The sequence below is a fragment of the Siphateles boraxobius genome, unplaced genomic scaffold (assembly GCF_051911475.1).
Source record: "Siphateles boraxobius isolate OS27281-9 unplaced genomic scaffold, OSU_SipBor_1 22, whole genome shotgun sequence".
Taxonomy (NCBI): domain Eukaryota; kingdom Metazoa; phylum Chordata; class Actinopteri; order Cypriniformes; family Leuciscidae; genus Siphateles; species Siphateles boraxobius.
In genome coordinates, this window is record NW_027508833.1 from 7,175,488 (window position 1) to 7,190,934 (window position 15,447).

Sequence of the window (15,447 nt, forward strand, 5' to 3'; positions counted from 1 at the left end):
ATTACAAACATGCAAAACTGATCACAAGTGGCTTTTCGTATTTGCTTTAAATGGCTAATGTTGTATTTACTCTTTAGCAAGTTGATCACTAGAATTTACGTTTGTGCAATTTTATCTACATAGTCAGATGTGATTCTGTTGTAATAGTTTAAGTGTGAAACAGCATACACTTACTTTTTGCGTTAATACTTTGTGTATTTATTATAAACGGTGCTTTTCACCCCCTGTTTTCTTAGTGATTTGGTCTTTTGAATTCATGTATAAAGATTATGTTTTAAAGTTAGACCATAGTCTTTACAAGAGTGTGGAACTTTGCATCACTACGGTGTGACAAAATATGTTGGCGTGTAAAAATACATCCAAACATTTAAGCACAACTATTTACACACATACTAAGCGGGATAATATCTAATTGTAGATTGTGAACACACCATTATCTGATTATTTGGGGTCAGAGAACGATTTTTGAACAAAATTTTGTGCTGGATGTAAAAAATAAAGGTATTAGTTAATAACAAAAACTTTAAATCAACATGAAAACCATAATATAAATAAATAAAATATAGTTTGAAAATTACTTCCATAATATTTTCCTTTAGTAAAGCTATTCCCGTATCACCCACCACAAAGTTTTGCGTTTGTGGTTGAGACCTCGCAGAGATTACACCAATATTAGGGTTCTCAAACATTGCCTGTTTTTTAAGGAATACAAACTTTGCCATTGTTTATTATGTGCAATATATCATTATATGGCCAGTTTGGTTTCTTCTTACTTGTACAATATACTTGGTTCTAAACACAAAAATTAAAACTCCATCACCAATCAATTATTAAAAACATTTTATTTTTTTAAAAGCTGATTATAATGCAAAACAATAGGCTACAACAGTTGTTATTGCAGTTTCTTCATGAGAGATTCTTCATGCTTGACCAAAGCGTTGACCAGGTCGTTGGCAATGCTTTCACAATTCACATAGTCCAGCGGTTCCCTCGTCTTCATCTGGTGTGTTGGATTTGCTCGCACATTTGTAACTGATTCATTGAGCAATCAAGATTGTCAATTATTGGATCAATGTTCTTCACTTTTACAATCAACTGACTGGTGTTTGCTTTCAGAAACCTTTGATGATCTGAGAATATAAAAATTAAGACAATTACAGGAAAAAGGAAAATGAAGGCAAAATGGGAAAGAATATAAAGATTGAATCTAACCTTGTATTATCCTGTTTCTCTTCTTTCCCAGTATCCCCGTTTGGGCAGTATTTGGCTTTGATCAAATCTGCAGTAAATAAATAAGTTTGATGAGTCTGCAGTAAAATAAATGGCTAATGAAGGCTATAGTAATAGTTACAATTCTGAGTCTGAATAATCCAGGAGCATGACACCGCATAAAATAAATTAATCTTGGCTTATTCTACAAAATTAGATCCAATAGTACCAAAAACATAAAAAATTCTGTATTGAAAATGTGCACATGCCAATGTTAGACCAGAATGCGACCTTCCTTAAAATTGGCCCCAAATAGTTAACTACGATTGCTTAATTAAGATTAATTTTATACATTATATAGGCGAAAACTGTTTTAATAGTTTCTCATGTATTAAACTTACAATTTGCCGGCTCATTTGATTTGGCAGAAGTCATATTGATCTCAAAGGAGCTTGAACCAGTTATGATCGGCGAAAACACATGGCCATCATCAGATGCAGAGATTTTGCCTGTTTACATAAAATATCTGTCAGTTCATCTGTCAATTGTTCATTTTTTTTCTTTTTCTTCTTTTATTATTGCTCCCATGAATTTAGTTAATTCGTGCCTTTGATAAAATCTGCAGTAAATAAATAAGTTTGATGAGTCTGCAGTAAAATAAATGGCTGATAAAGGCTATAGTAATAGTTACAATTCTGAGTCTGAATAATCCAGGAGCATTACACCACATAAAATAAATTCTACAAAACTCGATCCAATAGTACCAAAAACACAAAACAATTCTGTATTGCAAATTTGTACATGACACTGTTTGACCAGAATGTAACCTTCCTTAAAATTGGTCCCAAATAGTTAACCACGACTGATTCATTAAGAATAATTTTATACATTACATAGGCAAAAAAACTGTTTTAATAGTTTCTCGTGTATTAATAGTTTCTCGTGTATTACACTTACAATATGCCGGCACATTTGGTTTGGCAGAAGTCATATTGATCTCAAAGGAGCAAAGGAAAAAAAAAATCATACTTTGATAAATTAATATAGTAGATACATGTTAATATCTGTATCACATCGATATCATAATACAATGCTCCATATTTTAAAAAAAAATCATACTTTATGATAAATTAATATAGTAGATACATGTTAATATCTGTTTCACATCAATATCATAATACAATGCTCCATATTTTTAAACCCATACTTTGATAAATTAATATAGTAGATACATTTTAATATCTGTATCACCAGTTACAGCAGATAAAAATACTAATAGCATAATGTGGATAAAACAAATACGTAGCCTGGGCTATTTAAAACACTAATCAATTATACCGTCTTTTCCTTATGTATAAACAAATTTTCAAATTAAACATCATTGCATAATACAGATAAACAGCACCGTAGCATAAATTAATTATAGAGAAAGTACTCACTGTTTTGCATTTTTGATGAGGTGGTCATAGAAGAGAGGGGGCAAAAGTTTTTGGTCCAGACATGGGGTATGGCACACGTCCATGTGTCTTGGCTATTTTATAGCCTTTTACAGTAAGAGCCTGTGGAGGCTAAGAGCCTAGAGGGGTGGTGATGGCGCAGTGGACAAGACGCATGCCTTTGGTGTGAGAGACCCGGGTTCGAATCCACTGTGAGACACCAATGTGTCCCTGAGCAAGACACTTAACCCCTAGTTGCTCCAGAGGCGTGCGACCTCTGACATATATAGCAATTGTAAGTCGCTTTGGATAAAAGCGTCAGCTAAATGTAAATGTAAAACTAGGGGAAAACGGCGGAGCTGTGTGTCCACTATATTCTTGCAGTACTCTATGAAATGAACTGTTTAGGTTAAAGGCCAATTCACATTCCCAGGGGGTATGCAGACCTTTTGATTACACGAGCGCCATATTTCACTGATAACTGTCACTCCTGAAAATAAGTCTTATGAATTAAAAGTAATTTATTACCGGTGGTACGAAAACAGCGATTATCACTTATTTGTCACGCACACTGTCCATGCTGACAGGCACTACCTGTGTGATTTTTTTCTTCAACCCTGGTGAAAATGTAAGATTATTTTATTTTTATCTAAATCTAACATAATTGGTACAGTAAATTTGTAAAATATTTATTTTAAATGAACCGAATGCTTTTCAACTTCAGTAATTTAGTACGATTTTTTAATGAACAGCATGATTTTCAACTTCAGTAATTTAGTAAGATTTTAAATGAACAACATGCTTTTCAACTTTAGTTAAAGCTGCAGTAGGGAGTGTTGAGAAAATGTTGACTTAGCCTGAAAATTTGAACAAGCACAACTTACAGGTCCAACCCCCTTGCTCTCTGCTGCGCTAAAGCCCTCCCTCCACAACTCCTCCCCTACAGCGGAGCCTGCCGTGAACCACCGATGATGGCGGATTATAAACAGTTATGGAACATTCACTAATAGGGACGAAACATCAACAATATGCTTTACATTGATTATGGCCTGCCCATACTTTGACTACAAACTTGGTCCTCAAATCATTACAGTATGTATTTTGCAATACATGTAACTTTATAACGTTGCAATCTTTCTATAAGTTATAAATAGCTAGTAAGATAACGTTAAAGGATTAGTTCACTTTTAAAAAAACATTTGCTGATAATTTACTTTTGCTGAAAGGTTTTTGATGAAAACATTCTAGGCTTTTACTCCGTATAATGGACTTCAATAGGACACAAACGTTTCAAGGACCAAATGACAGTTTCAGTGCAGCTTCAAAGGGCTACGATACCAGACGACGAATAAGGGTCTTATCTAGCGAAACGATCGGTCATTTCAAAAATAAATAAAAAACTTTAAGTTTTATAAGCACAAATGCTCGCCTTTCTCTGTTCTATGATGCACGTTCGTGATCCTGTTCGAACTCGTTCATCAAAATGAACAAATCTTTTTTCGAGTCATTTCGTTCGTTGAATGAACGAAATGACTCCGAAAAAGACTCGTTTAAAATGAACAAATCTTTTTTCGAGTCATTACGTTCGTTGAATGAACGAAATGACTCGAAAAAAGATTCGTTCATTTGGATGAACGAGTTTGAACAGGAGAGTCACGAACGACGGTACGTGCCCGCGCTGTGCAAGAGAGGGGTGATCAGCTTGTACACGAGCGTGATTGACACTGCTAGGACATTCCTCCTGGCTCTGATTGGTTGTTTCTGAACGGGAGCGGTGTATTTCTGCAAATGGCAATAGGACCACAGGGAGGAGCCAGAGGAGCTTGATTTTTTCACAGATTATCCGTCTCATATTCTAGTGTCAGGACATAATGACAGTTTTAACAAATATTTGTTTACAAAAGTTACCTACTGGAGCTTTAAATTAGTAAACTATTTATTTTATATATGATATATTTTAATTTATACACTTTTAAAGGAACACAATGCTTTTCAACTGTTGTGTAAGATATTTCTCAATGGGCTCAGGAACGTGTCACAAAAACAGATACCAGGCCAGCCACACGCTGGTGTGACAGAGAGAAAAGACTTCAGAGGAAACACTTTCAACCATGGTGAAACAGTAAGATGATTTTATTTTCGTTTAATTTATAAACTTTTAATTGAACAGCATGATTTTTCAACTTGAGTCAGTGTCAAATAATTGTGAATGACTAAATGTAAATTTTATAACCATTTCATTTAAATGAACATAATGCTTTCTCAACTTCTGTGTGAGATAAACTTCCAACGTCCTCAGCGATGCGGAGGGAGGGGAATTCCTGCTTTGACACACACACACACACACACACACACACACACACACACACACACACACACACACACACACACACACACACATACATAGACGCACGCTCCCTATGTTTTGAGTCAGTGTGAGATCATTCATACATTGCATTGTTTTTTCTTCTTCAACTCTCTAATACATTTTTAACTGTTTGCAATTTTTTGTGGTCCATTTTATTTAAACTTTTTTTGTGAGGTTTTACATAAGCTGTATGTTTTTCTTCAACTCTCTAATACATTTTTTTAACTGTTTGGAATATTTTTGTGGCTCCATTTTGTTTAAACTGAATTGCTTGGTTCAGTGAATAGTTCTACATTTATTTTAAACTTTTTGTGTGAGGTTTTATTTTATATTCTTTTACAGAACAGATAAACTTCCAAAATTTGTTCTTATCACTTTCACAGCTGCCCTTGATAAAGCTCAGGGATATTTAGGGGATGCGGTGACAAAACACCAACTTCAAACGATCAAACTAACTTCAAACGATCAAACTAACTGTCACACATCCTATACCCCCTTTTTCTTGAACAAACTAACTTCAAACGATCAAACTAACTGTCACACATCCTATACGCCCCCTTTTCTTGATCAAACTAACTTCAAACGATCAAACTAACTGTCACCATCCATCATTTTGACAGAAAGTTTAACAGGAAGGGGCGGAACTAGATCAAAGGTCATTATCCATCATTTTGACAGAAAGTTTAACCGGAAGGGGCGGAACTAGGTCAAAGGTAACAGGAACGGATGGAACTAGGTCAAAGGTAACAGAAAGGGGCGGGACAGGAAGGGCGGGACAAGGGGTGGGCCCGGAAGGGGCAGAACCGGAAGGGGCGGGGGAAGATCAACTGGTAGACACGCCCACCTGTCAATCAATCATTTTGACAGGTAGTGTCTCATATTAACTACTAATCATGCATAGTTAGAACAAAATAAAAACTCCCCATATCTTTTGTTGTTGATGTCAATGGTTGTGTGTCCGATCAAACTCTCCTTCTGTCAATTAGCCTACTGTAATTGCAATTTTCACCACCTCACTCAACTTCGGTTGAGCTGATGTTGTTGTGTCGGGCTGGTCCATTCACAATGTTTAACATTTTCAGGGAAATCGATCTTACTTATACAGTAGTTGACATATTAAAGTGGGATAAAAGAAAGACTTTTAACCTCACACACATCATCATGATATGACTGCATTAAGTATTTCTTTGATTGTGTTGATGTGGATGTTGTGTTTTGTCATTATTGTGTGTATAGCAAGGCCAAAGACCAATTTTCAGCCAAGGCTGGACAATAAAGTACAACTAACTAAGCAATATCAATTGAAGGCACTGCTTCAAAGAATGTCATGAAACTACACTGAAAAATTACACTTTGCATACATTTTTTTTGATTAAACCAGAAACCACGATTTTCAGTAAGACGGTATAAAGAATGCACTTTAAATAAATGACACAGTCATTTAGTGGTCACATGTTGAGTGTCATGTTATGAGTTTCTACCTGTCATAATGGAGCCGATGAAGAGGAACACACAGAGGAAGATGTTGGCGGCCAGTGTGCTGAAGTGATCCAGGATTTTGCCTTGAATGATGGTGAATGCGATTCCAAACATCTGCACACATCAGTAAGATCGTGAGCATGTGCGCATCGGGAGCTGTCATGGATTTAGATGTGACTTGCGTAAACACATTTTGGTGATGTTACCTTGTGAAAGCAAACTGAACCATGAAGAAAATGCATCATTGTAATAATTTAAAGGATTAGTTTACTTCATAATGAAAATTTCCTGATAATTTACTCACCCCCATGTGATCCCAGATGTTCATGTCTTTCTTTCTTCGGTCGAAAAGAAATTAAGGTTTTTGAGGAAAATGTTTCAGGATTTTTCTCCATAGTGACTTCAATGGGGTCCAACGGGTTGAAGGTCCAGATGTGAGTCTCAGTGCAGCTTCAAAGTTGATCCCAGCCGAGGAATAAGAGTCTTATCTAGCCAACGATTGTCAAAAAAAAAAAAAAAAAACATTCATATACTTTTTAACCACACATGCTTGTGTGGTGGCAAATAAAATTATATCACTGAATAAAAGACAAATATTTCCAATTGTCTTTGATGAGGTTTATTTTCTTGCAAAAAATAAGGATCTATAATTTTTATGGTAGGATTATTTTAACGGATAGAGACAGATTATCAACCAAAAAATCCAGAAAAACACATTATAAAAAGGTTGTAAATTGATTTGCATTTGATCGAGTGAAACAACTATTTGATCCTCTACCAACCAGCAACAATTCTGCCTCCCACAGATTGCTTATGTGCCCATGTGGAACACAGATTAGTCCTGTCACTTTAAGAAAGTACTCCTAATGACCTAATGCCAGCTCATTGTGTGTATAAAAGACACCTGTCCACAGAATCTGTATCTTTCATTCCAACCTCTCCACAACCATGGGCAGGACCAAAGAGCTGTCAAAGGACATCAGGGACAAGACTTTAGACCTGCACAAGGCTGGAATGGGCTGCAAGATCATCAGCAAGAAGCTTGGAGAGAAGGAGACTTGTTGGTGTGATTATTCGGAAATGGAAGAAATACAAAATGAAAAATCCATCGCCCTTGGTCTGTAGCTCCATGCAAGATCTCGCCTCATAGGATAAGGATGATCATGAGAGAGGTGAGGGATCAGCCCAGAACTACACAGGAGGAGCTTATTAATGGTCTCAAGGCAGTTGGGACCACACTCATCAAGGAAACAATTGGTAACACACAATGTATTGAAATCCTGCATCACCCGCAAGATCCCCCTGCTCAAGGCGGCACATGTACAGGCCCGTCTGAAGTTTGTCAATGAACATCTAATGATTCAGAGAAGGCTTGGGAGAAAGTGCTGTGGTCAGATGAACCAAAATCAAGCCCTTTGACATCAACTCATCTCGCCATGTTTTGAGGGAGAGAAAAGTTGACTATGACCCAAAGAACACCATCCCTAGAGTAACGCCCAGTGGTGGAAATCATGTTTTTGGGCTGTTTCTCTGGTAAGGGTACATACAACTTCACTGTATTGAGGGGCCAATGGACGGGGCCAAATCTTGGACGAGAACCTCCTTCCTTCAGCCAGAACACTGAAGATGGGTCATGGATGGGTCTTCCAGCAAGACAATGACCCAAAACATAACACCAAGGCAACAAAGTAGTGGCTCAAGAAGAAGCAAGTTAAGGATCATGCAGTGGCCTAGCCAGTCTCCAGGCCTTAATCCTACTGAAAATCTGTAGAGGGAGTTGAAACTTTGAGTTGCCAAGTGACAGCCAAGAAACCTTAAGAATTTAGAGGGTATCTGTAAAGAGGAGTGGTCCAAAATCCCTCCTGAGGTGTGTGTAAACCTGGTGACCAACTACAAGAAACGTCTTACCTCTGTGCTTGCCAACAAAGGTTTGTCCACAAGTACTTAGGCATGTTTTGCTTGGGGGTCAAATACTTATTTCACTCACTGAAATACAAATTAATTTATAAAATGTGTTTTTTCTGGATTTTTTGGTTGATATTCTGTCTCTATCCGTAAAAATAAACCTACCATAAAAATTATAGACCCTTAATTTCTTTGTTAGTGGGCAAACTTACAAAAGCAGCAGGGGATCAAATAATTATTTCCCCCACTGTATTCAGTGATATAATTTTATTTGCCACCACAATTTGGCATAGTCGGCAGGATTCCTTGGACGTGCCTCTTGGACCCGAGAGCGGACGTGTTTGGCTAGCTGGACTGAGCAGTTCCAGCCCTACTTTGTAAACTTGAGAGACGAGGGGCCGACCGCCAGGGTCCAGGAGAAACACCACTGAAATAAAAAGAACTGAAGTGGCACAGACTGGTAAGAGACTAAATTAGATTGTAAAATGGTACCTGAGGGAGTTACTCATGATGGTTGATGAAACTATGGAAAGTAGAGGGGAAGTGACCCTGAGGGTCTAGGTGACCAAAACCGATCTAGAGCTCTCCTTCCCAATACAGGTGAAAATTGGAACTCTCTAGAGACGTCTAGAGTTATTGCAACATGGAAGTAAATAAAATGACTGACTTACTTCTAATTTGTTAGACTTCTGTTTTGCTATCTGGTAGGTAAGAAGCCATGTTATGGGAGCACGCACAAAATATGTCCAAAACGCATGATGGTTAATGTTTATCACACCCGGGGTGTATAACACAGTGGGGGATGAAATGAAGAAGTGGTCGGACATCTTATGAGAACATTTTCAATTATTTTGTGTTGTGACTCGAAGTAGACGGGTCTTCGATGCGCGTCTCAGCAGCTTTTTTAACAAACTTCATCTCTGCATACGCTGCGAGTTTGGGTTGCTTATATGACGTTCATATGGGAACGCAATGTGTGCCATTTCACCAGATTTGTAACGTAAATCTATAAACCTACACCATTGTAGGAGAATACACAATATGTTTCTAAATATGCAAACTGTTCATTCATCTCGACTTCACAATAAAAGTTTAAACCCTCATGAGTTAGCGTGTTTTGATGTGTAGATGTTCTTGTTCACAAACATGTTCTTGAACATTTTCTCCTCCAACTTCAAAATCGTCCGACATCAGTGTTAGACTGATTTGTTTAGATAAGACTCTTATTCCTCGGCTGGGATCGTGTCGAGACTTTGAAGCTGCACTGAAACTGACATTTGGACCTTCAACCCGTTGGACCCCATTGAAGTCACTATATGGAGAAAAATCCTGAAATGTTTTCCTCAAAAACCTTAATTTCTTTTCGACTGAAGAAAGACAGTAATGAACATTTTGGATGACGTGGGGGAGAATAAATGATTAGGAAATTTTAATTCTGAAGTGAACTAATCCTTTAAGTCCTCGTTTCGGAGCAAAGCAGACAATCTACAGGTCTGGGATCAGAGAGTATATGCATGACCTGCGCTGAGCAGTTGAGCAGTCCTGACGATGTTCCCTCCGACTCCGGGTACGTGAGCTCCACTGCAAACTCGAAGCCCAGCGGCAGATATCCCGTCATGAAGAACCTGCGCTCACAAGACACAAGAATCACAACAGTCCAAACAAACATGTGTGACTTTGGTTTAAACCTTGAATTTTGATTTAATATTAATCAAAAATATTTCATTTTACAAAGAAAAAAATATTAATACAAAGTAAAACAATTATTTATAATAAAGACCTGCGATACTTAATGATACATAATGTGTAGATCAATAATTATTTATATTTTTGCTTTTTAAAATCACCATCACTGTATAGAGCATGACTGGAAATAGTGGATATTTATCAGTCAGCCATCAGCACATATAAATAATTATTTAAAAAAACATCTATATTTAGATCAGATTAAATCTTACTTCATGGTCAGTATGTGTAGAAATGGATAGTTCGCATGGATCATTCTGTACGCTTTTTGTTGTGTATCATATTTGATCCAGAAGGTATTTATACTTTTATTTATATAAAAATGTAAGATGAAATTCTAATAGCTTTTAATGTAAATGAATGAGATCTTTGTAACAGTATAGCAGATACTTACATAAAATGCATATAAATATAATTTGTCATTTGGACATGAGGTATATCCGCAAATAATATCTCTGTAGATGTGTGCATCCCAGGATCAGAAAACAGAACAAATCAATCAAAGAAACAAGACACAGATGACAAGACTAATAAAACAATGAGTAACCCAGGAACTGAGGCTATGTTTACACGGAAACGATCTGAAGAAAAAACGCAAAAATGGCGTTGCATTATCACTTTTTATTCTGCGAGTTTAGACGAGTGTTATGGGGGGGGAAATCCACGTGCAAATGGTGACGCAAAAGTGTGTGAAATTCGATGTAGTATGCACTCCAGGCAGCTAGGTGGCAATGTGAAGCACTGCCACACAACAACACCAATATCTGAGAATATTTTGTACAACTGCTGACAAGACTTTTGTACGTTTATCAGAGCTGCTAGGGCAACTTGAAGGTCTGACGTATGGAAATAATCCGACATATTGGTTGTTATTTTCCTGTACTGGCGCATGCCTGTGACGTAAACACGTACGCGACAAGAGCCACAGTGAGCAGATTTGTGTTTGTACCCTTTAGACAGGAACGCGACAGTGGATCGTTTTTAAGATTTCCACTCTGGAGGGTGGTTTCACTTTTTTGCGTTTTTAAGCCCCCAAAACGCTGTCGCCGTGTAAACGAAAGGCACATCCGATAAAATATTTTTCGTTCTCGTGTAAACAGGGCCTGAGGGGCTGTTTACACAAGACCATTTTCAACAGTTCATTTACACACCAACTGTTTTTGAAAACGGTCTCTGTGTAAACAACAAAAACGTGAATCTCTGAAATTGATGACGTCATGCACATGCGTATAACATGTTCAGTCTATAGTGTTTCATCGCCATCTAATGGCCTGGCAGCAGAATACAGCGATTTTAGCCGTTTCCGCGAGTAAGGGGAGGCTGCAGACCTGCATAGATATAAATATTTAAAAACTGTCAGGGGCGTAAAACTGCCAGGGGGGTATATCTACCGGCTCCAGGTCTGCAGCCTCCCCATATAGGTTTCCGCTGATCCGTGTGAACAGGGATCGTTTTGACAATGTTGTCGTCTGTACGCGGAAAACTTAAAGGACAAACTTCTTTAAGCATATCGTTGTTGTGTAAACGTACCCTAACCGGAAAAAAGAAAACAAAGGAAACATCAAAAGGAGCAAAAGCCAACTCATAGTAAAACTCAAAAACAGATAAAACATAACAGAACCCTGATACAGATACATATCAATAGCTGCCGATAATGTATCGGTAAGATGATATTTAAATGCTTTTTAAATGTTTTATGATCAAAGCTCTGTAGTTTTAAATCATATAATGCAATACAATGATGATTGAGAGATGAACAAGTAAACCTTCCTCAAAAGCCTGATGATCATATTTGATACTCGTGATTTTTATAATAAATTATATATGATTGATAATCAAGTAAAGCGAAGCTGCTTCAGTCCAGTTAAAATATTACTAACAATATCAAAGTTATTCTTGCGTTTCCTTGATAAATCAGAGCAGATTTGACACAGAAAGACACGTGAAGCTTGAGCTGAAGGAGGACGTTTGTACAATTATACTAAAATACTTTTACTTGATAAAAGAGTCTAAACTATCAGTCAGAGTCAGAAGAACTGGAGGAGATCGTGTGCGACAGGTTTAACAGCTTGATCCTACAGAATTAGTCAATTACTAATTGCCAAACCAGGAAGTACGACCATATTAGCCCTGTTCTGTCAACACTGCATTGGCTCCCTATTAAACATCGTATACATTTTAAAATATTGCTGATTACTTACAAAGCACTAAATGGTTTAGCTCCGCATTACTTGAGCAAGCTCTTAACCCATTATAGTCCTTCACGTCTATTGCTGTTTTGAATGTTTTGATCATTTAGAGGCCTCTGTGTTTCAAAGATGATACAGTAGCTTTATAGGTTTAAAAGTGTGAAATGGACATTTGTTGTGAAATTCCTCAGTGTTTTTGGCACATGTGCTCTTTTGTCAGAGGGGAAGAAATGTGATGTGATCGTATTCAGTGACAAAGCTGAGAAACGTTTAACTTAAGAAAACTTAAGAAAAGACTTTTGTTTCATGCCGACTTATCTGTCCTAACATTTTTGTATGGAAGCAGATTAGTCTCAAATATAATTCACGCAAAAGACATGATTCACACATGCGTAGACAATTTCACATGCATGAAACCTAATTCACTTACACACAAAAAAAATTCACGTGCTTGAAAAAAATATGTATTCACAAAAAGCAATTCACATGCGCAAAATAAAATTACATATTCATAAAATACATTTCAAAAATGCAAAACACAATTCGTAGCTATACAACTGTGCACAGAAACCTTTGAATGTTTAAAATGTACGAGTTTGTCCTTGAATTTGAATGTGCAAATCATCATTCACGTACGAATCGCCTTGCATGTGTGTGTGTTTGTTTTTGAGACTTTCCTGGCAGCGCTTTACTCGTAACAGAGCAGTCGTACTCTTTAGTCAATCAGATTTAAGCTTATCAATCGACCAATCAGTATCACGTGAGGGCGGGCCATACCTGCATTACGTCATCAGCTTTCGACCAGTTCATAGGCTGAGCAGAGGTAAGTGCAGTTAATCGTTCATTTCTGTGTTAACTGAAGTTAGAGATCAGTTGAAGCAATAGTTTATTAACTGCTGTTAAGTCCACATGTGAACATAAACATTTATTTTTACTATTGATGGATTTTCATGTCCTGTCCACCACACATTCAACTGATGATAATGTATGTAATGAGGTGCATAGGAGACATGTTTTGTTTTAAACTGCATATATTATGTAGTTTTATTGTTTCAGATTTCCGAGACAGATGATGTATGAAGTTGCAGACAACCAGTACTGTGATCTTACCATTCTTACTGTAATTCTTTGAAAACAGTCATGCTGCAAAAAGCCATCCATTTTGACAGTTGTTTCAACAAGAGGTTTAAAGTGATGCATTGTTACTGTATCCATTTGTCTCCTGCGGACTATATGTACACGCTCTAGGAATACAGCCCTGCTATGCATGCATTAATAAATATCCTTGTCAGAATTAAAAGATTCAAAGACATAGTTTAATTTGATGCGTTTTATTGATTTGAAAGTTTCCGAAATCCTTTGGGAATAAAATATATATATAAATGACTTGATCATGATTAATGTTCCTGTTACATATGAAGATCATAAACTGACAGTCTTAAGTATGAAGCACAACATTCAGTACAGAGAAATATACGTCTCGTGAGATGCAGTCAGTGTCTACTTTGCTTTTAAAGTATATAAATATAAGTGCAATACATCAAGTGAAAAGTGAACAAATGAATTGTGTTCAATCCAGTCATCAGTAGACCTCTCTGTTAGGACATATAAGATTTTGTCCTGATATTTAAAATAGTAAAAACCTATAATACGAGAGGTGCAGACAGAGGACGTCGGAGATTAGGTGATGGTATTTGAATAGAGTTTACTGAGTTATCTTAGTCGCATAATCTTACTTGCCTCTCTATGATAAGTACCTTTGTCTTATCAGCATAAAATCAGATTTTACCTATTTTACTAGGCAAAGTAAAATTAATGCTTCACAATATTGTCCTGTGAGACCTTAAGATGGCAATAAAAAGACCTTATTTAAAAACCTTGAGATGACAATACAGCACAAAACATAAGGAAATGCATGTTGATATATTGGTAACAGTCTACAATATGGTACAATAACTAAGTTAACATTAGTTAATGTATTAACTAACCATGAGCAATACATTTGTTGCGGTGTTTGTTAATCTTTGTTAACGTTAGTTAAAAATACAGCTGTTTATTGTTAGTTTACATTGCATTAACTAATGTTAACAAGATTTTAATTTAGTATTAGTAAATGTTGAAATTAACATTAACAAAAAATAATAAAGGCTGTTTACGTGCAGTTCATGTTAACTAATGTTAACTAATGAACGTTATTGTAAAGTGTTACCAATTAGGACATTAATACAAAAAAAAGTATAAAAGAGAATAAAGAAATAACGTGAATTAAGATGTTTGTGACTGCTATCCATGTCACACCAAAGGTGAGTAATCCTGAAAAATACAGGGAAACAAGTGTTAATAATAATTTAACAACATACACAAATGGCTAATAAACACTGTGTGCTCATTAAAATAGGTCTATTCACCATTTAAAGAACAATCTCGATGAGGCCAGTGCTAAGAGAGCTAGGGTGGGTATTGACCACAGATAATTGTTTTGCAATCATTAGCGTGAGTGTTGTGGGTGTGAAAGCTGTCTGTACCTGCAGCTAAAATATAACAAAACAAGCATCATTCTTCTTCATTTTTGACACAATATGGGACATCTGATTACAACAGCACTTGCTTACATCAGTTAATAGTTCATAAACTATTGCTTCAACTGATCTCTAACTTCAGTTAACACAGAAATTAACGATTAACTGCACTTACCTCTGCTCAGGCATGAACTGGTCGAAAGCTGATGACATAATGCAGGTATGGCCCGCCCTCACGTGATACTGATTGGTCGATTGATACGCTTAAATCTGATTGGCCAAAGGGTATGACTGCTCTGTGTTACGAGTAAAGGACTGCCAGGAAAGTCTCAAAAACAAACACACACACATGCAAGGCGATTCGTAAGTGAATGACGATTTGCACATTCAAATTCAAGGACACACTCGTACATTTTAAACATTCAAAGGTTTTGTGCACAGTTGTATATCTACGAATTGTGTTTTGCATTTGTGAAATGTATTTTATGAATTTTATTTATTTTTTTGCCAATGTGAATTGCTTTTTGTGATATATTTTTTTCACGCACGTGAATTTTTTTTGTATTTATGTGAATTAGGTTTCATGCATGTGAAAT

General features: G+C 36.6%; 1 protein-coding gene and 3 long non-coding RNA genes across 4 annotated transcripts in view; 1 reads left to right on the forward strand and 3 right to left on the reverse strand.

Moving 5' to 3' along the window:
• Nucleotides 1-15,447, reverse strand: part of flvcr2a (FLVCR choline and putative heme transporter 2a) — a 94,551-nt gene that overhangs the window by 28,494 nt on the left and 50,610 nt on the right. Inside the window, exons 7-8 of the mRNA XM_077238528.1 lie at nucleotides 9,917-10,022; nucleotides 6,495-6,606 (exon numbers count right to left, since the gene is read on the reverse strand). Coding sequence (XP_077094643.1) covers nucleotides 6,495-6,606; nucleotides 9,917-10,022 — 218 coding nt within the window. The remainder of the gene's footprint in view (nucleotides 1-6,494; nucleotides 6,607-9,916; nucleotides 10,023-15,447) is intronic.
• The window catches only part of LOC143746613 (uncharacterized), a 299,149-nt gene that overhangs the window by 23,053 nt on the left and 260,649 nt on the right, over nucleotides 1-15,447 (forward strand). The gene's annotated exons all lie outside the window — the stretch shown is intronic.
• LOC143746612 (uncharacterized) lies at nucleotides 1,093-2,221 on the reverse strand. Its single transcript, XR_013206588.1, has 4 exons — nucleotides 2,167-2,221; nucleotides 1,611-1,718; nucleotides 1,213-1,279; nucleotides 1,093-1,130 (listed from the first exon to the last, which is right to left on the reverse strand). It is a non-coding gene; the product is annotated as an uncharacterized LOC143746612 (long non-coding RNA).
• Nucleotides 13,648-15,244, reverse strand: LOC143746611 (uncharacterized). Its single transcript, XR_013206587.1, has 2 exons — nucleotides 14,741-15,244; nucleotides 13,648-14,645 (listed from the first exon to the last, which is right to left on the reverse strand). It is a non-coding gene; the product is annotated as an uncharacterized LOC143746611 (long non-coding RNA).